The 26,685-nt window shown below is 40.5% G+C and overlaps 1 protein-coding gene across 4 annotated transcripts in view; it reads right to left on the reverse strand.

Moving 5' to 3' along the window:
- LOC139961449 (uncharacterized) overlaps positions 1–26,685 on the reverse strand; it is an 86,399-nt gene that overhangs the window by 20,487 nt on the left and 39,227 nt on the right. Inside the window, exons 1-3 of one of the 4 annotated variants that reach the window (XM_071960629.1) lie at positions 25,702–26,193; positions 19,440–19,703; positions 12,397–12,498 (exon numbers count right to left, since the gene is read on the reverse strand). In XM_071960629.1, the coding sequence (XP_071816730.1) occupies positions 12,397–12,498; positions 19,440–19,634 (297 nt within the window). In that variant the 5' untranslated portion in view covers positions 19,635–19,703; positions 25,702–26,193. Of the gene's footprint in view, positions 1–12,396; positions 12,499–19,439; positions 19,704–21,476; positions 21,952–22,009; positions 22,360–25,701; positions 26,194–26,685 lie in introns of those variants that run through there. The other 3 variants (XM_071960626.1, XM_071960628.1, XM_071960627.1) reach the window with 3 other exon arrangements.

Raw genomic sequence — 26,685 nt, forward strand, 5'->3', positions numbered from 1 at the left:
AAGGTCTCAAATTAAAATGAACTTTTCTTAAGGAAGCCTGGGAAGTTGGCCTATCAAGTCACCAAAGTGACCTGATTTGATGTTGACCGTGTACATGTACACTCCAAAACTTACTGGTTTGGATATTTACGAGTGACGAGCTTACCTGTCTCCCCCCAACCTATGCACCTTATTCTACCGCGCCTAGAATGTCCTGGTAACCTTTTAACACTGTGCACCCTCTGTGACCCGGCTTCACAGGTCACCGACCTTCCTTCTCATGAGACCAAAGCCCCTCCAAAGTGGTCTCTGCCTTGGAGTCGAGTAGTAGTCCTTCCCGACAAATGGGAGGGCTACCCCCTCGACTCCTAGTCTAACATCGAATTTCTGACGCTTCCAACGGGAGGGGTAGTACTCCCCTTCCTGTGGGGAGGGGGGGCTACCCTCTACGACCCCGTCAGCCTGTACCCCTTAGGTCTAAAAAGGTAGCAGAAGGTACTCTACAAGTTAGGCCCAAGGCCCTGAACACCGTAGTGTTTAATGGAGAAAGACGAAGGAAAAAGAGTATCAACATTATAAAGGAAATATATATATAACGCTTCTCCATATATATATATAAAACACTTTAAGACACTCTTCCTTAAGTCACTCATAGTGGCCCTAAGTTACTACGAGATACTACAAGTTACTACCGATTACTACAAGTTACTACCGGTTACTACCGGTCAAGATAAAACTATCTTTGCAACAAACTCGCTGGTAACAATAGGTGATGGTACGGGGGCTCGTACGGTAGTGGAACCTCCTTTCCTCAGGTCTCTTGGCCTGTGCTAGAAGGTGTTTTGTTAAGTCAATGAGACCGCTCCTCCGTGTGGCTGTGTTCCACCCCCCTCGGGGGAGGGAGGCGGGAATGGAGACAGGTAAGCTCGTCACTCGTAAATATCCAAACCATTAAGTTTTGGAGTATTTACTTCGTTCCTCGCTTACCTGTCTCCCCCCAACCTATGCACCGAGTGGCACTGCCCGATGGTGGGAGGCCCGAGGGGTGGGACCTAGTACCCGCCGGATCTCGCATCACCACGCTACGAAATGCCGCCTCAGCCTGTAATGAGTCTGAAAGGTAACAGGCGACGAACGTCGTTGGTGTCCGCCAAGCTGCTGCCTTAAGGATGACCTCTATTGGGACTCCTGCAAAAAGAGCTGTCGAGGCCGCTTTTCCTCTAATGTCATGGGCTCTCGTTAAAGTTGTGCCAACTGCGAAGGGGCGAATAATCTCCATCAGCCACCGAGAGAGGGTGTCCTTAGACACCGTTGAAAAAGGTGCTCTGGGTAGTATGAACAAGGACATGGTTGTTCGTCTCAGGGGTTGAGTCTTGTTTAAGTACCATTTGAGAGCCCTGACTGGGCCCCACAGTATATCCTCTGCGACTGAGGAAAGTGTCTTTATTTCAGGGATAAAGATGTCCCCCGGCAGGAAGGAAAGGACCTGGTTCTTGGGTATGAAGGACGGATCGGGGACCATTCTCCCGTGGTTCTCAAACCTAATATGGTTCTGCTTTGTAGGCAGAGCGTGGAAACAGCTCCTTCTTCTTGCTGACGCGAGGGGGATCAGGAAAAGGGTTTTCTTTCTAAGGGCTGCCAGCGAGGCTGAAGCCATTGGTTCGTATGGTGATTTAGTGAGTGCCTGCAGTGCTGCTGATGGACTCCACGAGGGGGCGAGCCGTCTGGTCCGAGGACGCCTGTTTGCCATCCCCCTGATGGGCTGGGTGATGTCCCCGTTGTTGCCCGGGGTGGACCCATCTGGAAAGCCGCGGTGGATCGCGGTAATTGCCAACCTGTAGTTCTTGATGGTTGACACTTGCTTTCCCTCCTCGAAGAGGGAGTGAGGAAGTCTACCACTTGTGCCAGAGAGGTCTCGGCTGGCAGTGCCTGTCTGTTCTGGCACTATTCCCCGCCTAACAAAATAACCCTGATCAGCGATAACCTGTCAAACATAGAGACAGGTCCCTCCTCATTGCGGTAGCCAAAAAGCCCCCGACTGACAGTTTATCTAAAGGTCCCCCTTTATACACCTGAATGGAAAGACGCAATGGAGATAAAATGCCTTGCCCAAAGACACAACGGGATGATCTGGCCAGGACTCAAACTGCAAGTCTTAGATCACCAGTCCACTGCCTTCACCATTTGACCACAGTGCTCTCGAAAATTGAGTACTGAATGGATAGTTTGCTTCATCAGAATCTTGGTCAATGCTACAACTGTTATACTGTATGTGACTACTAAAACTATATATGTATTTATGTATTTTAGTATAATGTATTATATGTATTTTGGATGATCCTGCAAGCAGGAACTTGTGAAGAAACCTCGTTGACCTATCAAGGCCGCAAGTTGACCGAATTCAGTCTCTTACATTCGTATTTAATGTCCATGATAATGAATTGTCAACAACTCTGTGACTGGACGACATACATTAATCTTGGAGTGACCCCAACTCGGGACCTTATAATTGCAAGGCACCGGCCTTAACCACTGAGCTACAGTAACTGGGCTATAGGTCTACTCATCAGAAACAAACTCCCAACAGGGACCGTGAAGTTGGTGAGAGGGTGGGTTTGTAGAAATTCCACCTCATACATCCCTGGCTGCTTTAACCGAGCCCGGAGAGTTACTCATCACGCACAAACGCGTTATTAAACGCTTCGTCTTTTGTTATGATAACCTTATTTGCGGTGTAAAACCGAAACGTTTTCAGGCTAGTAAATCCACACAAATTTCGTAAGGGCATGAATATGACATTAATATAACATTAAAAACTCATAGAACGTTATGTCGACGTTTCAACAACACCACATTTGATGTTATAAAACGTATTAAATGTTATGCTAACGTACCTGTTACTTCTCAAGTCTCTTCATGTCGAGGTGAGAATTGTATCACTATCGTAGTACAGTGAAAGTTTCCAACTTCCTATTGAAACCAGCTAGCGCATGGTCACGGCTGGCATATCAGGTGCTACGAAGTGCAACTCTGCTTAAAGTTTTGGAACATCGAACAAGTTATTCATGGAGCGTATCCCGTATGTTCGGCGCGTGATAGCCCTTGTAGCTTTCATGGGGTTCTATCCTACCCCTTATTCAACTTACTAACGCGTATGTCTTGGTAATTCACCAGAGAAGTAGAGAGGCTTATTCCATAGGATCGCTCACATAGTCGACAGCTCGTTGCAGCAAACGTTGAGCTCACACGTGGCAAGCCAGGTGACTGCCTGGCCCCGCCTCCTCTCTTAACAAATGTACCGCGTTATACACATTGCTGGCAGTTTGCCAAGGCTTAAGAAGTTTTCGTTTTTCTGGCACGTTGCCAATGTTTGAGATAGTCCTCTTTTTGGCAGTTTGCCAAGATATTAAAGCAGGGAGAGTAAGTCACGAGAACCGTTTGAAACCATTCAGTCTTGCGCATTTTAGCGTATTCGGCTTGCGCATTTTAACATGTTCTGAGAGTGGGTTCCACAAGTGTTTTAGAACACAAGTGAGGTTTTAAACCTAGATATATGGCGATGAATTAATATTAGAGAGGAGTATAATTAGCGAGGACGATCTGACCCATGAATGCCCAGGAAAACTATGTCATGTCCTGGTTTCTGCTGGTACTGTACTTGTTAAACACATTTGGGATGTGTAGCGATTAAAGGTGTAGCGGTTGCGGTGTTTTTCCGCAATTGATTCGAACCTGTCGTCGTAGCCCAAGCTGCTAGTTTCGGGGGGCAACGATCCCCCCGATGTAGAAGGCTTTCCTCCTCTGGGAAGCGGGAGTAACCGTCCTCTGTAACCCCGAAATCTAGGGGTCGACCTCGTCGTCTAGGCCGGACAGGTTGACCGACGTTCTGCAAACCAGAAGTTCCTCACCGGGGGACAAATCAGGTTGCATTCTTTGGTCTGGGATTGATCGTGGTGTCGCGGCCGGGTGTTCAGTGCCCGTATTTGTCCTTCCCTCTCTGAGGCTGGGGATAAGTATATGTCCATTCGCCGTGGGAACCTCGCTCGGGGCCGGCTCTCTTTTCGGATTGGGCGCTCTGGGGGCCCAGCAGTTGTTACTCTCGTCGGCCCCCGGCCTCGGGATCGGCCGCGGCTCCAGCTAGGAGGTCTGCGGACCGGGTTTCTGCCCCTGCTTCCCCGTTCTGGGGGCCCAGCAGTCGTCGATCTCATCGGTTCCCGGCTCCGGGACCGGCTCTGGGTCCGTAGTGGGACTTTGGTTTCGGGCTCCCTATGGAGTCTCGTCGGACCCGGGCCCTCCGAAGCCCATCTCTCGGGACCCAGCAGTCGATTGTAGCTCCGGTTCCCGGCTTCGAGGCCGGTCTCGGATCCGGAGTGGAACCTCGGTTCTTCACTCCCTCTGGGGTCTCGCCGGACCCGGGCTCCCGGAGCCCATCTCTGTGTGTACCACGCCGAGTACCACTCTCCTCGACCCGGACATTCTGTCCGTTCCGGTCGGAATTTCTAATGGGCTTTACATTGGCCTTTAGCCTTGCCCTTGCCTCCCCCTTGGTCATACAATCCGGACGTCGCCGGGACCTTGGGTTCTGGTCGGAATTTCTAATGGGCTTTACAGTGGCCTAGGCCTTGCCCTTGCCTTCCCCCTTGGTCATACAATCCGGACGTCGCCGGGACCTTGGGGGGGCAAAAACTCTTTCCTCTCTCTCTCTATCTCTCTCCTTCGGAAGGGGAGTCTCGTACATCAGCTAGTACAGTGCGCCAAGCCATTGGGCCACTCTATGTGTTCTTGGCCACTCCCCATTCTATCTCTTAACGACTCTTTGGCTTCTTCCTCACCTCCCGTCTCTCCTACAATTCCCTCCCCTCTCGGAGAACCGTTGGGGGGTACGGGATGGTGTCCAGTTTGTCCCGGAGCTTCGAATGCTTGCTAGCCAGCCAAGTGTATAATTCTTGCCAAGGAGCTGGCGTAAACAAGATTTAGACCAACAAGGGTCTCTGGGTTACAGGTCCTGCCTCTGGGGCAAGGATCCTGGCCAATCCCCGCCCGATCCGGGCGGAACATCAAACAATTGACATAATTCAAGTGGCTCCGAGTACATGATTGAGAAACTCACGGTAGGAAGGCTAGGAAAGGTAGTCTATCGTAAGAACGTAAACTAACCAAGGGAGTGGAAGGAGCGGGGTGGGGAGACTAGAATTGCCTTTGCGGTTTTTGATCGCGATAACTTTCGTGGAAATTTCGTAGAACTTCGTTGACAACCGTGCCCGCAGTGGTCTAAAATTTGTCAACGAACTTATTCGTTTTCAACTTTTTTTTTTTTTTTTTTTTTTTTTCTCTTTTTTTTTTTGATTTTCAACGTCTGTTATCGATCGTTGGTTTTTTTTTTTTTTTTTTTTTTTTCAACGGGAGTTAAGCGAAACAGTACTGTACGCTAAAAGAGTGAAAACCAACACTTAGAAAAACGACCAAGTAACGAAGTACATGAAACGAGCAACATCTTATAAGAAAAATAACAGATAAAAACATGTACAGATAAGAACATGTAAACAAGGCGAGAACCGCCCATTCGCGCTAATGCGAAAAGGGGGCTCGTGGTTACAAGGTACGCTACAAAAGTGAAAACCCAACACTTAAAAGCGAACAAGTAACGAAAGCATGGAAGGCAAAAAATTTTTCTCTTGGCCGGAGCCTGGCCCTTCTCTTTCTCTGTCCACACTCTCTTCCTCGGCCCCCTCTCACCACCTCTCCTTCCTCTTCCTCTCCTATCTGTACTAGGTCTCCCACTACTAGGGAGCCGCTGGGGTTGGGGAGCAAGTCTAGTATGTTCTGTAGCTACATTCTAAGTCCTGCTAGCCAGGTAATGATAATTAGCCAAGGAATGGGGGTGAACTGGGAACACACCAGACACGGAACCCTCCTGGAAAAGGTACGGCACTAGGGACAAGGGCAAGTTCATCCCCGGCCCTCACTGGCCGGAACATGGAGCAATCAATGCATTTCAGCTGATTCCTAGACATGACTGAATGACCCCTAGTTAAGGGAACAACTTCTTAACAATATGATAGGAGGAGCCCCCCTTCTTTGGGGAGGAAAACAGCTAACAAGGAAGAGATAGGTATAATGTAAACATTTACAAATAAATGTAATTATAAATATGATATACCCATGTAGTATAAATTAATATACACATGTGGTATAAGGATAATAAAATATACACACATGGTAAGGGCAATGCGATACTACCTTAACACCGTGCCTCGGCTAGAGGCCCGCGGCTTACAAGGTAACAGAATAGGCATAAGGCCAGCCCACAAAAAGGTGGGGAAAAAGCCAGGAACGAGCCTGGGAGCAAGGAAGGGACAAGTAATATAGATATATAACGTATAAAGCAACGATAATACAAGAGAAGTAGAGTAGTTAACAACTAAACAACGGGTGAGGGAAAGAACTAACGCAATAGAGTGTGTAGCCAAAAAAGGCGGGAACTAGCGTAACTACGGTAAACAATTCGCGGAACTGCTACCAGTACTAGAGTTCTGCACAGAAAAAAGCGGAGCGAACGCCGCTCCCGAAAAACAGCCCTAAAAACCTCTCTAAGAAAAGAAAAGGATACTTATCGGGCTGCAAAGACTTCAAATACTTCCAAAAACAGTGGATGGGAAAATATTTCCGATCCTAGGAACCAAAAGTGGACGAAATTCGGTGGAAAATATCCGCTCGAAAAAATACGAAGTAGACGCTTTGGTTGGTAGAATGAGAAGGAAGGTCGGTGACCCGTGAAGCCGGGTCACAGAGGGTGCACAGTGTTAAAAGGTTACCAGGACATTCTAGGCGCGGTAGAATGAGGTGCATAGGTTGGGGGGAGACAGGTAAGCGAGGAACGAAGTAAATATACAGTAATCCACAAACATTATCTAGGATAAACTAAACCACCAGTGATCCAGTGATATGAAATGTAAGGCCAGACATATTTTAAGAACTGGATTTCATATTCCATCTATTGACAATTAATAGATCTATATTAACTTTTTATATTATTTACGTCCAAACCTTGCAGAGGGACTTGCAAAATCCCTTGATGGATTTTAGCAACTTTCAAAACATCGGTTTTGCTACTTAGTAACCAAGGTGTAACACCAACCTTTGTATACCCACAACAACCATTTCTAAAATCAACTGGTAACTTTACAGCAATTCTAAAACTACACACCCTTTAGTGAGTGGTCACCACTGGTCAAAGACCCTTTCTCATTCTACCAACCAAAAGCAAAGTGTGGTCTGTGACTGTCCTGCAAGTGTGGTCTGTGACGGTCTGCAAGTGGACTTTGTTAGTATCTATACTCAAATCTCCTATCTAGACTCAACGGTCATCATTTTTGCTAGATGGGAGAGTGCATGACGTGAGTGGCTGGTAAGAATAGAAACTCATATTAATTATTGGCATCTCCAGCACCTAAACTAATCTTGTACATAAACACAATTCTAAACCTACATACATACATTAATGTGCAGTAATACAGTGTATATTCAATGACACATGTAGACCTGTGCCTACAAAAGGGACATAACATACTTTAAGGAGTAGTTCCCCTGCTTTTCATTTGCAGTATTGCTACATTATTCTGCAAACAATACAGTCACTGAGTCACTTTCACTATTAATCCCATGATTCTGTCTGAAGTGTGTGTCACGTGCATTGGAAGTATTGAGAGCTCATGTGACATAGGATTGGCCCAAAACCAAATCACATAGTTGTTACAATTTTGCAGAGCAAAAACAAAAAACATTTTGCATTCATGACCTGGTTTCTGTTGTAACAGTCAAGTCAAGCCATCATACCAGCCAAATTACCTTGAATCAAGTAGAGTCATCCACTTTTAGTCAATGTTGTAGGGTGGCTTGCTTAATAGGGAATTACCCTAATATACTTAAAGGGGTATGATAAAGTACAGTAGGATAACTTGATTAAATGTAGCTGAACAGTTTTTCATCTTTCTTATCACTTTCTTTATCTATAAATTTCTACTTTAATTTTTATTTATCTATCAAAAATTGATGTTTATTTACTTTGCGTTGCTTCTCAACGCTAAAATAACGTACTGTTAACCACGCATGTAGCTTATTAGCTTGACCACTAGCTAGCTGTCTTTCAAGATGTGAAACCAAAAGTCGAAGAGATTGGAGAGTTTGAATGATGTATGAATCTTTGTATGCGCAAAGAAATGTTGGGAATCAAATTCAAAATTTTGAAATAGTTTACTGAATAAAGACCTAGTTCATTTGGTGTTAACTGGAGGCCTGCCTACTATATGTAAGCCCCACCCTAAACTGGTTCGTGATTTCCTATCCTCGCTAAGTCACGGGACATTCTCAGACGACGGCAAAATTGACCGTCTACAAATTTCGGAGCTTGTCAAAATCCATAGTCCGAGACCGGCTCTGCATTCTTAGCCACCGTTTTGAAAGGTAGGGTCATTTAGTACCCCAGACCCTGACCAGCTGGTGTCCATGGCAACTTTGGGATGACCAGAAATTTAAATTCTCAAATTACCCTTATTACGTGCAACAGAGAAAATGATGGTAAGACAAATTTGGTCAAAATTGTACCGTTGATATGGTAGTCACTTTTGATTCATTTCTTAAACCTAGTAGTGGCTGTATGATGGGTTAGCCTCCTTAATTGATCGCCAAGCAACTTAAATGGATAAACCTTTTTTTTAATTCTCAAGCCACATTTGAAAAATGTGCCCTTTAATACCACTGCCATAACAGTGTATCTGCTTCGGGCATTTTAATAGCCTCTCGGGGGTAGATCGTGGGAAATCTGAGCTGTGCAAGTGACTTTTCTACGATCGTTTCCTTTGGTAGGCTCGACGAATCGATTACGTAACACGCAGACTAATCGCCTTGAAGGGTGAAGAAGTGGGCAGTGGCGAAAAATGAACGGCGAGCTTACTAACAGGCAGATTTTCAAATGACTTAATTGGTGCTATCCACTACTTACAAAATCCATTCTTTTATTGAAACCAAATAAACTATTTGGGTACTTAAAGTCATAGGATACGGTACTTATGCCAGAAACCTGAACCGGCAGGGATTCCTTTCCTTTGACAAATATTCTACTAAAAGACGACTTGATCTTGAAGATCTAGCAAATGAATCAACTTACTTTTTATCATGTCATATTCACAGACTTACTGTATGTAAAGATATATCGTACACGTACTCCAAAAATGATAACAAACAGAAACAAAAACTTGACGATGGAATGAAAACAGTAGTCCACAAGTGGATATCAACAGACAGATGTTTTACAAAGGATTATTTATTTCGATATTTATAGTTACCGATGTGTATGAAGTTTATCGTTTCCCAGGAAAAGCCTCATTAGACCCTCATCCTAGAAACGAGAAACTGCATTTATGGGTCAACCACTCCCAACGAATGATACCGTATCTCAACATCTTGCCCTGCTTCAGATGCTACCATGGTGATGGGAGCAACACCCGTAAAAGACACGCGACAAAAAAAAAACACACCCATGATCCGGCCGGCACACCTAGAGTGTGACACGACAGCTGAGATGACACATCGTGTGTCTTACGGACAAACTTATCCAAATAGTCGTGACAGACTTACTAATTATAAGATTAGTGCTACATTTAAAGAGAAACCCTTCAGGGCTTCAATTCCAGGATAAACTATTGCCCTGGAATTGAACTTTTCATATGATGTCCTGACATGTACGTGATAAATCGTGATGTCAACGTCCATGCGAAAAAAGACAAAACCAGTATAGATCAGGCTCACCTCAACCTGCTAGGAGGTGTACTTTGTACTTTGTCACTTATTTTCTTTCCTTGATCTTAAAAGGAGACACAAATCCAACGGTCCCATCTTTGGTTTAAAATGCAGAGATCTTTGTGAATCAGAACAAGACTGTTTTCTCCGCTTTTATTGGCTGTTTGGGTAATTTATTCATGACACTAGTTACAGTTTTCTCTATCACATAGACCAATAATGATGTGTTGCATGGGTCTGTGTCTTCATTAAAGTACTGTACATACCTGGCTGAGTTCTGCAGCATTGCTTACTGTATCTCCACCGCATCTCTACCCCCCCCCCCCTCCCAAATACTTGAACAGGGACTTTATCTTCCTGTAAGTTTTTGCCATATTTCAAATTGTAAAAAAAAGAAAAAACAGGGTGGGGAGGGGCTAAAATGCTTAGCAATTCTGTTGACTTTCAAAACAAAAGATAACCCTTAATATAGACCTACAGTACAGAAAAACAGAGCATACAATGTACAACAGTATACCATTTTAACATATAGCATATTTACAATACTGTTTATCTAAATTACTATACCCCATGATGGTCAACTGTCCTAATCTGGCTGAGGTTCTAATTACTGTTATTCTATTAATTAACTCAGGTTGTAATTGACGTCATTCTATTTATTAACTGATCGACGAGGATGATTTCCAAATAATGAAAAAAAGGAAACCAATTATACCTACCTGTACCGTTTCTTTTAGCAGATTACACTTATAATATCTCTGATTGAGTGAAATATGATTATGATTAGCAAATAAAATCTCCTAAGCTTTCATTATTTTAAGGACCAACATTAAGTTTCATTAATCGCTTCATTGCAACTTTAAACAATAAAGCGGCTACATCACAGTGATAGGCAAGTATTTTTCTTGAAACTTAGATCAAGTTTTCTTGCCAGATCATAGTACAGTACAGCACTTCAGGCTCTTTTCAGAAAGACACTCCATAACTTGAGTTGTGTGGATATATGTTCATGATGAATGATGATACAGTAGGAGTATAGGTCTGCCTTATTTCAACATACATACGTCAGCACTCCCAATCTACGGTTTATCTACAGTACTGTACCCTACTGTACACTGTATTATAGCCTGATACAGTAACAGCATTGACCCTGAAACTGGGATCAGGGGGAGCACAGCGCTAAACATGCTACCAACCCTTTTCGGTAGGCTACTGTATGTATAGATCAGAGTGCAGATGTAGAGTAAAGACAAGTGAGCGAGGTATGAAGTAAAATACTGCACTGTAATATGAAGTGGTGATGAGCTGATGAGCTTTACATAGATCTAACAGACTTCACAGTAATAACTCAATAACATGAGTCGTCTTATCAGAGAGTTAGATTCCGGTCTGTTTGGTAAGTTAAACACCTAATTGTCAGAATGAGATTTCTAAATGACTGGCTCAAATTGCTACAGTACTGGCTCAAATTGTTTTTCTTTTTTCTCTTTTGAATTTTTTCCAAGAGTCACCAGATTGAGTTGTTATATAAACACAGACACTTTACTACAGCAGGTATCAGCCTATGCATACTATACTGCGGCATTGACCCTAATATGCTTGTAGGTCTACGGTACTTCTCTGTGAAGCACCTTTATATATACAGATATATATATATATATATATGATGAAACATGTAGCAAATTAGCAGACACTTTTATATGGTAGGAAATTGGTAGTTAACATAGACCACAAGGGGTTCGGCTAGAGCAGGTGAAAAATGAACCAGAGACTGATCTTTGACTTTGAAAAGGAAATCAAAGCACCGCAGGGAAGGTTGGCGTAAACTGACTGTAGATCTGTTTTAGACTTTGTGATCAGCAGGGAATGATTTTATCCAGTATCGCATCTCAAATATGCTGAGCAAAATGTGCCTCAAATTGCCATACAATTAAGAGCCTCAAATTGAAATACAATTAAGTGCCTCAAATTCGCATACAATTAAGAGCCTCAAATTGCCATACAAGTAAGTGCAACAACTTGCCATACAAGTGCATCAAATATATTCCACACAAGTGTACATATAGCACTTTTGTTTTGTATGTGTACAGGAACAATATTGTTTTATAGATTAGATATAGAGAGCCATAGGAAAATGCTCCTCAAGAAATGTTAACAGTACTAAACTATTTTCCTGATCAGTACTGATCCTGCAATCCTGTCGTGACAGGCCTGTGCCCTTTACATACCGTTCAGCTGTAAGGGGCAAGTGGCATACAATGACAATAAATTACTGTGTACAACATGCAAACAACAATTAATTACTGTGTACAACATGCAAACAACAATAAATTACTGTGTACTACATGCAAACAACAACAAAATACTGTGTACAACATGCACACAACATTACAAAATTAAATCTTACTTAAGTATATAAACTGTATGCTAGACTTCTCAAACTGGGAGGCCTTGGCTATGGCTATAAGAGGGAGCCACTGCTTTAGGGACCCTTGGTGGCTAGAGGGAGGGGGCAAAACACCAGTAGGGGAACAGTAAGGCCACTGTAGGTTTTGTGTAATGGGTAATAGTTTGTTGCATCGCCTTTGCATCGCAATTGCATCGCTCTCCTTCACCTACCTCAAAATTTCTGAATATTTCATCGACCGTTTCTGTCTGTAGTTCGTCTTCCTGATTGTAGAGTAACTCCTTGCTGATGCAGTTAGCCACATTGTGTGTTACCTTCAAATAAGAAGAGGGAAAAAGACATTATTTATGCCAATTCTGATTAATCGCACACTTATTCTGGATTCTTAAATATCCTTTCTTAAATATAAATTCTTAAATATAAATATAAATAAATATTAAATATAAAATATAAAACTTTATAGACACAGTAGAACAAGGTGCTAAGGTTGTGAGGAGACAGGTAAGCGAGGAGCGAAGCAAATGTGGGAGTCGTCCCAGAGCAGGGTGAGATGGAGGCCGCACCATACTTATACAAAAAAATCTTTTAAAAGTATCCCGATATGTAGGCCCAGAAAGCACATTATAAAGTGGAGACGGGTTAAATCAAATGAGGGCAAGAAATACCACTTCTGAGATCTATGAGTGTGTGGTAACCTGTTAAAGGCATTGAAGACTCGCCCCAAACAGCGTGCCGCCATCTTTAAAAAGTCAACTTTCTGTTGCTTGCAAGTGATGTTTTGTTTGTGTCGCTACAAAATGCAGACAGTAATGAAACGTGATACCTTGTTATCTTTAGCTGGACGGTCACTCAGCCTGGACCTGAGATATCCATCGCTGTATCGTTTGTACACTGTGCTGTGGGTATTGACCTCAGCTGTATGTACTGACTGTACACTACTTTCTAATTACCGACGGTAGCAAGCTGTGTGTGTATTTTCTGGGATCGATGGTGGTGTCTAACACTTCTGTTACACCTCATTGTTACACCATAGATATTCACAGAGCTAATATACCGACATATTGCTGATATATTGACACATAGATAAATGGACATGTGCAACTTATTGATATTCTGTCAAGTAAAAGTCACTCTCATGTTAATTTAAGCCGATGAAATTGACTTAACTATTAACTCTTAGACTGCATAAATTTCATATTTCATGTTCATATTTCAATTTCATATTTCATAGTTTCATAAATCATGTTCTCTTCATTTCTAACCTCAAGAGTTATATGGCCTTCGAATTTATGAATAAAAGAACAGCTCGTATAACGAAAGATCACGCAGGGAATAGTGCATGCCAATGGTTTTAGAAGGTATGCATTTATTTTACATTGTAAAAAATTCTTTGATGATAATTTAACTTCTGATTATCAAGATTAATGACAAAAGACAAAATGACAAAGGACAAGAGATGAAATTTACGGGACTGCTAGTCACTTATTGACAGAACCAAACCAAGCATGAACTATCTGGTGTTTGCAATTCAAGGCACATAATGTACATAAAGCACATATAGTATGAATACGTAACAGTGAGTACTTAATAAGTTGCACAGTACAGTAGGCTACATATATCTGACATTGCTGCAAAATTACAACAGCCAATATATGTTCTGTGTTGATATGTTCTGAGGATATCGAGGAAGCATTGATGTGGAATTAACCTGATACAGAGTCCAGAGGGGGGGGGGACCGAATGCTAGTGAAAATGACTTCAAAAATTAAAACTGATGCAGCCATCATTTTGGACATGTACAGTATAAGCACCCTCAATAAAATGTCAAATGTACTTATACGCAAACATGTGTAAATCTTTTACTGTGGCAGTTATGGCATATATCTAAATGATTCTTTGCTTTTTACAAAATAGGCCCGTTGTGTCTCTTGCCAAATACACTAATGATCTTTAATTCTATTTAAAATTATTTATAAATCTTCAGGCACCCCTTTTATAAATAATGCAAGTTCTTAGAAAAACCTGTCAGCACTGACAGATACCGGTATTGAGGCCTTCAGAATAATTGTACAGTATTGTACCTATCTGGCTTACAGTGCATACAATAAAACCTTTTATAAGGCAAACCTCAAGGATCAATTTACCACTTTGTGTGGTTTCAATAATTCTTGACAATGTTGTAAAAGCTGTTTGAGCCAATTAGTCTCACCAGGATTATTCATAGATTACACCAATTTTTTTACATTTTTTTATTTTGACACCATATTTTATGACTCCATGCTCAACTCATGAACTCAGTTGAACTAGGACATCCCAGCTGGGGCATACAGTATTCCAGTACACAAAGCCAATTGATATTCAATCCTTTTCAACTGTAGAGTACGCTACAATGTACTTTCTGTGGCAAAAACCCCAAAAATGTATCTCACTATAATAATAATAATATACAAATTTAGGAACCTTTCAGCACTAGAAGAGACAAGTCAGCCCTTTAGAATACCATGTTACAGTATCCTGTTTGTGCATGCAACATTGACTGAATGGGACTTTTGTGTAGTGTTCTATGAAAACTGCGCAGAACTTTGTAAAGCTGTCTGCTCCCAGCCTCTGAGTAGAGTACAGTTTGTGTAAATACTTCCTGATTTATGGCCTGCATGAGTCATGAACTCTCAAGGGAAAACTGGAAAACCCCTGATGGAGACGAAGAACCAAATACTGTAAGCCAATAATATTTGATCCCCTCTTAGACTGTTTACTACACACATCTGGCCTACTGTATTTGAAGCAACGACTGGTGACACTGAAACTGCCCACACTTCACAGAGATCTTCACCAAAGATCTAAACTTCCCTGCATGTATGTCAAATGGTTGAAGTACTACGTACTGTACTACTAGATGCAAGTGTAAATACCGGGAGTATCGATCAAATAAACATGGTACCTTCAGATGAGTTAGTAAACTTGTATAGTAGCGATGATATGAAGTAAAGAAGTAATTGGAAAAAAACAACAACAACAAAAAAGCCAGCTCTAGTGGTCGAGGTTAAAGTCCAATTCAGAAAATGAGAATCTTGAAAGGCAGTGAAGTTTGATGATTAAACATTATTCAGGGTTAATTAAACATCCATATGTGACATTCAGGGCACAAAGTATAAACTGATAGATATGTATATATACAAGCACAGAAAAATGTAAACAAAGAAAGGAACAGAAACAGAACCTTGTAGGCTATATAAATATATGTGTGCATATATATCTGTACTGTAATTTGAAATGACTATGTTTTAACATTTTAGATGCAGTTGCAAGCAGGGTACATCTATAATGTTTGCATAATTGGGAGATGGTGAATGGTGAAGGGGAAGGGGGGGGAGGGGTAGTGGTTGGCAACGGAAGAAAGTATGTGTATTGTTATTACTTTGAGCCATTTAAAAAAAATGTAATATTACATTGTTTACATCATGGACAGAAATATGTGTACTCAACCTAAAATCAATAATTGTATACAAAATAGGGTAGACTACACTTTACTGTTCGTAACACAAAATGTTTATTCTGTGGCAGACATACTGTACACCTTACCTCTGAGTTTTTTTTTCAGGTAGGTGCATCCCATCTTAGTGTGGATATTGAAGTCACTTAAATTGTATAAATTTTGAAGAGCTATTCCTCTGCAAACGATATCTGCCAGGTCTTTTAATTAGCATATTACGATCGTCATGTGACTGCGCTTTGGTGTTTATATTCATAAAATCCTTCCTGTTGTAAAATTCAAACTTTTAAGTTCCTACAAAGACAGTGTATATATATTTATATATGATTGTGGTGTGACTGCGCTTTGGTGTTTATATTCGTACGATCCTTCCTGTTGTAAAATATAAACTTTCATAATTCCTATAAAGACAGTGTATATATTACATACATATATATCAGAATCTGACAGGACTTTGGTAACCACTAAAACAATATTTTGTATTAATAGAGTGTGCCGATGTACCTCTTAATAAACACACCTACGTCTGTCTCAAAGTGGATTTTGTGTCTGTCATGTATGCAGCACGGTTCATACAATACGACTGATAATCACCATTCATCGTGGGAAGGGAAACGAGTTGATTGTATAAGCCTCTTGATTACTAAATCAAGGAGATGGCATCTTATGAATCATCCAGCAGTCCGTCCCAATCTGGATCTCTAGAAGCTGAACATCTGGGTCACTTGCGTTGACCTTGCAGATCTCCCTTTTCTTCCCCCCCCCCACCATCTTATACCAATGATGCAACACTCCTCTCTACCAGTGCAGTTTCCCATAGGCCTACAGTAAACTACGCCATAGCCTTGGACAGATTTATAGATAGTCAGTGCTCACCACCATACACTTGTACTCGTACTCGGGGTGTGGGGGGAGGAGGGAGGGCGGAAGGTCAGGGTGCATATGTCACTTTCACTTTGCAAGTCTACCTATTAAACAAAATTGCCGTTGCAGTTGTCGATAGGTGTCAACATAATTCCTAAAGGAAGGTCAGAGGTTAAAAACATTTAACTGAAAAAAGTCCACATGACCCCGAGGGAGGTAGTCCAGCCTATTAAAAGTGTTTCCTTTTGTACCTGCCACATACTCCCGAAGTCCAAAACAGAAAAAAAAAATAAAACAAAGAAAAAGAAAAATGACTGTATCGGTGTACAACGATACGCGCGATACGAACGATTCATCCATTGAACTGAGTGTATCAATTTTTGACACACTGGAAATGGTTTCACATTTTCCTGCATATCTCAAAGTACAATTAATATAAGTTACCTGTACTACATGACTATTAAAAAAACAAAATAAAAACAAGAAGATTGATTGTTTATAGTCGATCAATTTTTGTCAGTTTTAGCTATTCTCTTTGAGAAATACTTGAAGTGACATATTACAATTGATTAAATCAAACAACAGAATACTCTTGGATTTAATTACCAAAACTAGACACTATTTAATTACAAAAACTAGACACTATTTAATTACCAAAACTAGACACTACACAACTAATCACTTTTACGGATTCCATACTGTAATTAAAAATTGTCATGTAGAACTTTTTTCTCAGATTAGTATTTACTATTTAATAACATGCATACATCCAAATTACAAATCAAGCTTTTGTAAAATCTGGTTTCTTCCTTGTCTCAAATTAAATGTCTTTGTTCAAGTTATAATGTATTTGATGCATTAATATTGGATCATGATAGAGTCAAAGGCATTTAAAAAAAAAAAGGTCAACAAAGTTAATTGAAAAAGTTTTTGTAAACGAAATTTACTCAATTTAATTACAGTTAAGCTTTTCGGTATCATTCCCAGGAATTCCGGACATAATCACTGTAACATGTTACTATTTGAAATAAAGAAAAGAAAACACGTTATTTCTGGTGTCTGCGTTCTTAGTTTGAATTACATTCTGTTCAATTTACGTCTATCGAATGAACGAATCAACATTTTACGAAGTAATTTGGACCAAATATCTAACGTTACTTCGGCTCAGCATGTTACGTGACCTCAAAGTTATTCTGAAATATTCGGTACTTATTCTTCCTTCAAACGATGATCGCTAAGGTTCTCATGTATAAAATCTGACCACGTTTTTCACCTCATTTTGATATAATAATTGAAACGATTTACTAAATTTGAGCCAAAACCGCAGGGAGTATATCCAGTTTAAATCCATCTTCGCACGGGACTGTATATTTTTATAGCCTAGGGTATGGTACTGGTACACACAGTGCAGTACGGTACTTGAGATTTGAGGCTGTAAGGGAATGGATTGGTTTATTATTATAATGCGGAGTGTTCCACATTGTCATTTATAGTTATCTTTAGCTACTCTTTTAAATTTGAAGAATTTTTTTGTACGAAAGATGGATATTGTACTTGTTAAAAGTATATTTTCTGGAGAAAACAACAGCCGATTAAAGATATAAATAATTCTGTACTATTCTCATGTATGTAGATAATAATCTCCTATTTACATTGAATGTATGACATTGACAGTCTGGTAACTAAGTGCTTTGAATCATAGATGAATCTTGAGGAAAATCCTGGTAGTAGTTATGATACCGGGATTCATGTTGCAACACTATGGATTGTGTGAAATTTGCACTACCGCACAACGCTAACGCAAATGAAACTTTGTTGGCAGAACAAATAAATATATCTGATTTGAAAAAGTTCGAAACAAATTGATCTCACCCCCCTTTCAATTGAGGTACAAAGAATTGATAGCAGATGAATATGCCCAGGCTGAGCAATTTACATAAAGGTCATTGTTTTTCTCTCCCACCCACCTCCCCCACTCTAACGAGAATAACAACCATTATATTTCATCAGAAACTGAAACTCACTTTCATAACTTTTTACTATCAAGGTATTCCAAGAACTCTTGCAATATGAAGGCTTACACAAAGAATGAGAGGGATAATCCAAATATTACAGTCTTGCTCAATATATAGTTACATGTTCTGACGTGTACACTTTTCAATCTTTTCATGACATAGCCTATTGTACTACACAGCTTAGCGACCACTTTTGCAATTGGCTACAATGTAGCAATGTGATCAAGCTGACGCCCCAAACCCGGCCGGTTTGTGTACGTATGAACGATGACACTCGCTGTACCTGTCTCCACCATATGTATGCACTCCAACCTACAACTTACCTACTGTAACCTACATGAATACGTAATATCTATGGATGCCACCTACTGTAACCTACATGAATATATCTACGGCTGCCACCTAATTCCGCACTCTTCGACTCGGTAAAGTACTACTTACTAATTTACTTACAGATGACAGGAAGTATCATACACAAAACCCTCTCCACTACCGTCCTACAGTTAATACTTTGTAAGAATACAATGAAAGCCTGTCACACTTGAACTGCCTGAATGCGACTTGACTCGATTCGACCGGCAGAGCGTGGAAAATCGTAGATAGATGGGCAGGTGTACCTTGGCTGAAAGCTATGACTGGTTTCCCCCCATAAGTTTCAAAGTCGTGTCGACTTCTGTCATGGCAAACCCAATGAGCAGCATTTACCAGACAGCATGGTACAGTATGTACCTCACCACATTTGTGGTCAGTTGACCTGGCACAGAAATGCACTGACACACAGACACATTTTTCCACCGAACTTTGAAATCATGAAATAGTGGGACACATGACCAGATATCACATGGCACGATGACCTATGACCTGACAGTAAAACATGAATTACCTGTCTTAGATCTTCTTCTTCGTCTTCTTCATTAGCATATTCGTTTTCGATCGTGCCATACAGGGAGACGAAACACCAATCCTTCTCGATATCATCGTCGGTGTCTACCCCTCGGGCCGACGGGGGTTCCTTTCTGCCGCTGGTCACCTCGGCCCTTCTGGTCACTGCCAACGGCGGGAGACTTCTGACGGACATTGCACGATTCGTTCATGTGTCAGAGTTGGAACCGTGACATGACAGCAGTTGCTGATGATGATGATGCCTCTATTATATGAAAACAGAAATGTGATGGTTGAGACTTACTCTTTACATTATTATATTCATATGTACAAAGGAAACTTGATTGACAGGTTCAGGGCAAAATTTTTGGGGGTCGTCTCCTCGGACAAACCAAGTCTAACTTTTTGGTTGTCCAGGCAGCAAAATTTGGTTGCCAGAACATTGCAGCCAATCATCGAGAAAGACCGATATGTACAGCAATGTGTAACGTCACAAACTGACACAGAGATATTACAAAGAGAGTGACTAATTACCAAGTTGTTTTGGACACAATGCAACCCCCCCCCCCTATACCTTGACAATGTACAACGGCCAGTAAAACTCCCCTTTCGGAAGGACCTTAGGCCTCCAACTATTTTGATTTGATTTCAAAATATTATCTCCAAAACGACGGAGGGTCTGAACCATTTAATATCAATTGACCTATTTGAGGTACAGATTCATGATGCTGTGCCCTGAATTTGATGTAATTTACAAGTTGTCCCTTGGAGGATCAACAAGGCTGGTAACTTGCGTTTATTATATGAACAGAAAAACAATTGATCAGTGTCCATCTAAGACATCACGCTAGATAATTGCTTCCAGTTTCCAGTTTGATAATACAAACAATTGTCAACGTCAAATGTTGTTGTCTTTAACACTGTCTAGGAATTGAATGCAAGTGTCACCAGGGTGTTTTAACATGTCGTCATAAGTGCCAATCCCTCTGTAACCTGAGATATGATCCCCAAATGCAGTCGATTCCACAAAAGCAAGCCCTGAGTTTTCAAGTTAATTAAAGCTCATGGTTCTGACATATATATGCAGACAACTATATCAGCTTTATTTTACCAGTTTAAGATTGACACAGGTGAGATTTTGATTTTTCACATTGCCATGCACACACTCATAGTCAAGCCGTGACAGTTGGCATATGTATGTGCTATAGTAAGGTGACCAGACGCCCCGATTTTCGGGGACAGTCCCCGATTACAGTGTGCTGTCCCCGATGAACAAGTGTCCCCGAAAATGTCCCCGATTCGTCAAAATGTTCAGGAATTTCGAAAATATCCCACATTATTAGTAAAATAATTGTAAAAACAAATTTAGTCAAGTGAGCAGTCGCAGAACGGAACAGGTGGGCCAGTGTAAAGTGGAAACACTGTTAAAAAATATGCTAGATCGATCTAGCCTAGCACTCTTTCGACCGTATAATTGGCAACTACGGCGACACGACACTTACAGTGTGAGCATGAGCAACTCACAAGCTCTTAAAGAACCACGTAAAGTTAGTGAATTTCATCTAAAAAAAGCTACATTTTTGGAAAGAAAATTGATTTAAATAGTGCTACTAAGTATAACCATTTTACATCTAAGCACCTTAGGCACTTGAAAATTTTTCAAAGGGATGGGGGCCCCCTCCCCTTAGACCCCTCCCCCATATCAGTCACGCAATAAATGTCCCCGATTCCAGTCAGGAAAATATGGTCACCTTATGCTATAGGTACAAATTGATGTCAGTTGTCTAGTGTGAGCACATTGGAGAGGCTGGATCCATAGCCAATCACAAATGTCAAACGTAATTATAAAATGAAGAAGCAATCAAGTCATCTACCCACGGTCAGCACTGTTACCAAGTACAAGTTTGCATACATGTACAAAGATCTGTGAATGGTTCAAATTTCTGTCTGGTTGTCCCTATTACTGCCAAACCATTAGGGTATTACTCTTAGTCTAGGTCTAGACAAAACATTAAGTTGAGACATACATGCCACTTACCTAGGTAAAGACAACTTGTAGAAAAATCCATGAAAGTCAAAAGAGGTATCTACTTTCGAAGAAATATCTCACTCTTCCACTAACTAAAACAGTGTTAAATGCCTTATTGCTTGAGGTACAATTTCCCTGATTGCAGTAATTGGCTATTGTTTATCATACAAAACACAGTAGAAACAGATGTATGGTTTTCCAGGGTCTCTTTTGGCCAGAGTGTTTGAACAAATTTTGTTAAAGCGAAGACTCCTTTCAAGTAATCGAAATTAAATTATCACGTAAAATCCTCGAAACGTACTGTTAAGTCCGCGTCCTGAAGTTTTCTTAGTCTCAATCACACATTGTGTCGGTCACCCTAACTCAAACAGTAACAAGGGCAGACATGTGTAAACGTATATTAGCCTAATGTTAGAGTGGGGCCTAACACAGTAACAGTAACAATGACGGAGATGTAAACAGATTAGGACTAGGAATCTTGACTAACAGTTAACTTAACACTACTGCCACACAGTATGACAAGAGTTGATGAATTTTCTCACCTTACACTTCTGTAATTGGCACTTCCCCTCCCCTGTTTCCTTCGGGGAGAGCTTCTTTACATGACTCAGCATACAGTCAAGAGTCTATAGTTGTATTTAGAGCTGTCAAAATGCACCAACATTTAATTTTATCTTGACATATTGGCGAGATTCGGACATCAGTTTCAGAGACTGCAGAAAATGTATATAGCGTGCTGCATGCTATCGTACGGATAACTGTATTGTTGTTGGTGGTTCGTATCAACTGATCGGCATTTAATTGGTGGCAGTGAAATGCAAATAAACTTCATTAGGCTAAGAGTTGACAAATGACAGTGGTGACGATTATATGGGTACTCGAACACGGATGATGATTCATGCTCTTGTGAAAATAATAAAAACGTATAAATAAAAAGTAAAACAGGTTTCGAATCCTAGTAGCATTATGACATCACAGATTGATAACAGGATATGGTCATTTTCACAATCAGTGGTGTAACTTCTGTACACTCAGGGTCAAAATTTCAAACACCAAATATATTGAAATTTTTACTAACATCACATGTTAAAGGGTTCAAAGTTTTGTAACTTCAACTTTTCGGAGCTTAAACATATACGTTTATGGGTGTAATTTTTCGGTGACTGTATGATTCTAGGAAACTTTAAGCAAAAAGATATATTTTTAAGCAACCATATTTACACAGTGTTAAAACAGTACTCTGTTTTAAGTAAACTTTAAAATGCTTATCATTATATGTTACAGTGGCGTAGGAAGGTACTTTTGAGTGGGGGGCTGAAGACTGATGGCCAGCCTGGGGGAGGGGTCTAAGGGGAGGGGGTGTCCCCCTCCCCTTGGAATTTTTTGCATTTCCAGGTGGCCTCAGATGTAATTTGGTGCAATATAGCACACTTCAAAACCCACTCCATTTTGTAAACTTAAGTTTGTATTTTCACCTGGCCTTAGATGCAATTTGGTGCTCCAAATGAGATTTTTATTCTCATTTGAAAATGAAAAAGGGGTTTTCTGGCTTGCGAACCGGGGGGGGGGGGGCGGAATGATACTTCCGCCCCTCCACATTTTTCACTGGGGGGGCTGGCGCCCCCCCAGCCCCCCGGTTCCTACGCCCTTGATATGTTACTTAAAAATGAAAAGGATTTGGCAGAAATTTTTTATTACTATTGCAGATATTTCCATGTTAACTGAAAATTTATTGGAAATCAAGGATTGTTTTTCTTAATTTTAACTTTAAACTATTTAATAAAAAGATAAGGCCAAGTCAAACACCCTAAATAATGTCTCCTCACAGAGGGCTAATATCCAATCCAAGTTGCACAAAAATCCATGCAGTTTTGCAAAAGTTGGAATTTTCCCACTTACGCGTTTCGGAGGTGACGTTAACATTTTACATGTGTTTCGGAGGTGACAAAAATGTTTACAAGTTGTTGTAAAGGCTTTTTTGCTAATTAACAAAGAATTAAACACTTAAACTCAATGAATTTTCATAACATCTTTAATCAAACACTGATTTAAATAAAAAATATCTCTGCCAAGTAGCAGAGAATGTACGTCAACTACCTGTACAACTAGTGAAACAAGTGAAAGAATACAGAACACAGAATACAATAGTTTTATGTTATAAAAAATAGGTAAATGTCAGGTAAAGCAAATAAGGGCATTTAAAAAGCAATTGTAAACATTGGGCTGAAGTCTCTTACTGTGGCACTCATATTGCAAATGATTATCTAATATACAACATATTGTATATACCTTCAGTCTCTTTTGTTTCGGAGGTGACGCTAAACGTTTACACAAACCAGAAGGCTTGATTCATGCTAAAACACATAGAACTTACCTTGGAAAGTATGAAAAACATTAGAAGGATATGTTGATAATATTTTAATGACATTCATGATACTAGAACTGTGACTGCTTTTGCTGCCATTCATGATAACTTGGAGACAATACTGTATCTATTCAAAATCATTTGGTTAAATTCACACTGTTTTGGCTAATTGCATATGAAATATTATACCACAAAGAAATGATTAACATTGCATAGCCATTAGCCATTCTGACTGCTAGTTACAGTATCATTTATGTTGGTTACACTTTTGGCAGTGAAACTGACTGTCACATTCCTGTAACCTTTTACAAATTTGAAGAGGACATTCAGTCAATTATTCTGGAAAAAACACTTCATTAACATGACCTAACCACAGTCTATCAAAGTTTTAGTGAAAAGTTAGGTTAACACTTGTCAAAAAACTGCATAAATGGTGGGCTAAAATCATTTAACAGCAGCTTGGCCTTGTTCACATTTAAGAATGCACCCGTACTTCAAGTCCTCAAGGGAAATTAATTCCCTTATTGTGAACACTCCTTTACTCATACTTCAAGTCGGCATGCAGTCTTAAGAATTTATCCTGCATTCTCAGTAAATGTGATGTGAATGGTCGGAGACTTAATGGTGACCGGAGATTTCCGATATATCATGTTGCTATTTGGCGCGTAGGGCCTACATGTATGTGTTTGTCAGAGCGTTTCCCTTCTTAACAGAAACACTACCAAACGATGCTATTCGTGAACCCATTTTATTTTCTTTGAACCGATTTGACCAACACTGCAGAAAAGACGCAGTAACGGTTGTGAGACAAAAACAAACTAAATGACAGTCCACTTAAATCTACTGTACAGGTAATAGCCTTAAATTCATTGTACGCCGTACTGACAGATTTTTGAAGAGGCCAAACTCTGAAATTAGATGGTTTTTTTCAAAACGGATGATTTTGAGTTCGGTTGCTATGGAAGTTAGTAAAAGGCTAAAACCATTACGTCTGGCCTGGCCTATAATGAAGTTGAACTTACTAGCCTACTGTATACAGATACAGTAGACCTTACTAGGTCTTTAGACCTAACATTAAATGCCTTTGATGTTAGATTAGCCTCAAATGCGACATCAAGCAGTAAAACACTGACTAGCAAGATCGTTTGCTCATCCACTGAAGGGTTTGGAAGAAATTCAAATCTGGGTTAAAATGTTATGGTACTGCCAGTACGGAGTTGTTTGAATACGATGTTTATGTGCGATGTGCGTTGTTTATGTGCGATGATTGTACGTAGCCGTGCAGTGGTGTACGGAGTAGTACGTACTAGTACAGAACATAAGAAAATGGCAAAGCACAGGGGGATGTAAACAGCTGATATGACCTTTATACGTCTGCGCAGTATATTAAACTCGCAAACAGACGAAACTTACTCGTTCTGAAATGTGAATGCGTCTTGTTCTTAACTAGTTAATCCTCCTCGCAGACTTAATATCAATAATCGCCCAGGTTGCATTCTTAAATGTGAACAAGGCCTAAGAAACCATCTGGAGCAACAATCTAGGGTTAAATGAGTTTTCACTCTATAAAGGTTAGTTGTTTGTAATTGGTTGTTAACAGGGACGTAGCCAGGGGGGAGCAGGGGGAGCGACCGCTACCCCCCTTTCAGTGTCGATTTTTTTTTTAAACTGTCGTTTTTTAGCATGGTATGTTGTCAGTGCTCTTTTGATCTTGAATACTCGTCAGCTCCGTTAACTCGATTGTAATCGTAGTAACATTCACGCCTACTGATACTTACTTAGTTTGGCAGATGCAATTAGCTAAATTTAGCTTATGGCCAATTACAAGCATACAGTTGGCCACTGCGTAATAAAATACATATTGCCTACCTAACCGCACTCTATGGAATGTCACGGACTGTATGCACAACAACGTCGACAACGTGCGTTCAATGAGTCGTCCTAAGTTGTTGCACGAACAGCATGTTATGAAGCTAAGCTAGCAATCGTACGTGATACGCACTTCCTATAAATAATTATTACACTGCTAATACACTGCGATAACGATATTTGTTTTTAGGCCACTGCATATCTGGCTGTATTACAAAATATGAAAGTTTATATTGTCCATCAGTTAAGTTCGTCAAATGTATTAAAGTCCAGACATTGGACAATAAACAAGAATCATCCTACTGGAAAACTTGTAAAAGAGCACTATTTTTGTCTTTCTGATATATTATGTAAAAGAACATGTAAAAGAATTTAAACAGGAAACAAAACCTGCTGATAATGATATCATATGATCAGGGCGTAACCAGTATGTAGCACGATAGTTTCATTCAACACTCTACCCGCCGAAAAGACTATAGGATCCGATCTTGTCAGTTTTTTAACATGTAGTTAAGAAACCTTTTACGCAGATAATATTTCAGTTGAGAAAACACTTGAGAAATTTGCATCAGATGGCAATCGTCGGATAGCTCTCGCCTTCTCTTATTAGGCTAACTTAAACATTTACTAGCTATACAGTTGTATCAAAGACATTTCTGGACTATCTTTGTATCTACAAGTATCAGAAGTTGAAAAGTAAGACTACTCTGTACATGTACCTTCAAGGGCGGCGGAACCGGGGGGGGGGGCACAGGGGCAAGTGCCCCCACTTTTCCTCAGGTTAAAAATGTGCCCTTTTTCTACATAAAACTTGTACTCTTGATCACCTTATTAGGTCAGCGATATTTCAGTAAGAGATCTAATCCTAAGTTAGAACTACCAGGGGCGTAGCCAGTATGTAGCACTGTAGGCCCGGGCCTACACTTTTTTTGGCCAAGTTATCTTTTTTATTAGAACACCCATAATTCAAATCCATAAGCTTGC

This window comes from Apostichopus japonicus, chromosome 20 (genome assembly GCF_037975245.1).
Source record: "Apostichopus japonicus isolate 1M-3 chromosome 20, ASM3797524v1, whole genome shotgun sequence".
Classification (NCBI taxonomy): Eukaryota; Metazoa; Echinodermata; class Holothuroidea; order Aspidochirotida; family Stichopodidae; genus Apostichopus; species Apostichopus japonicus.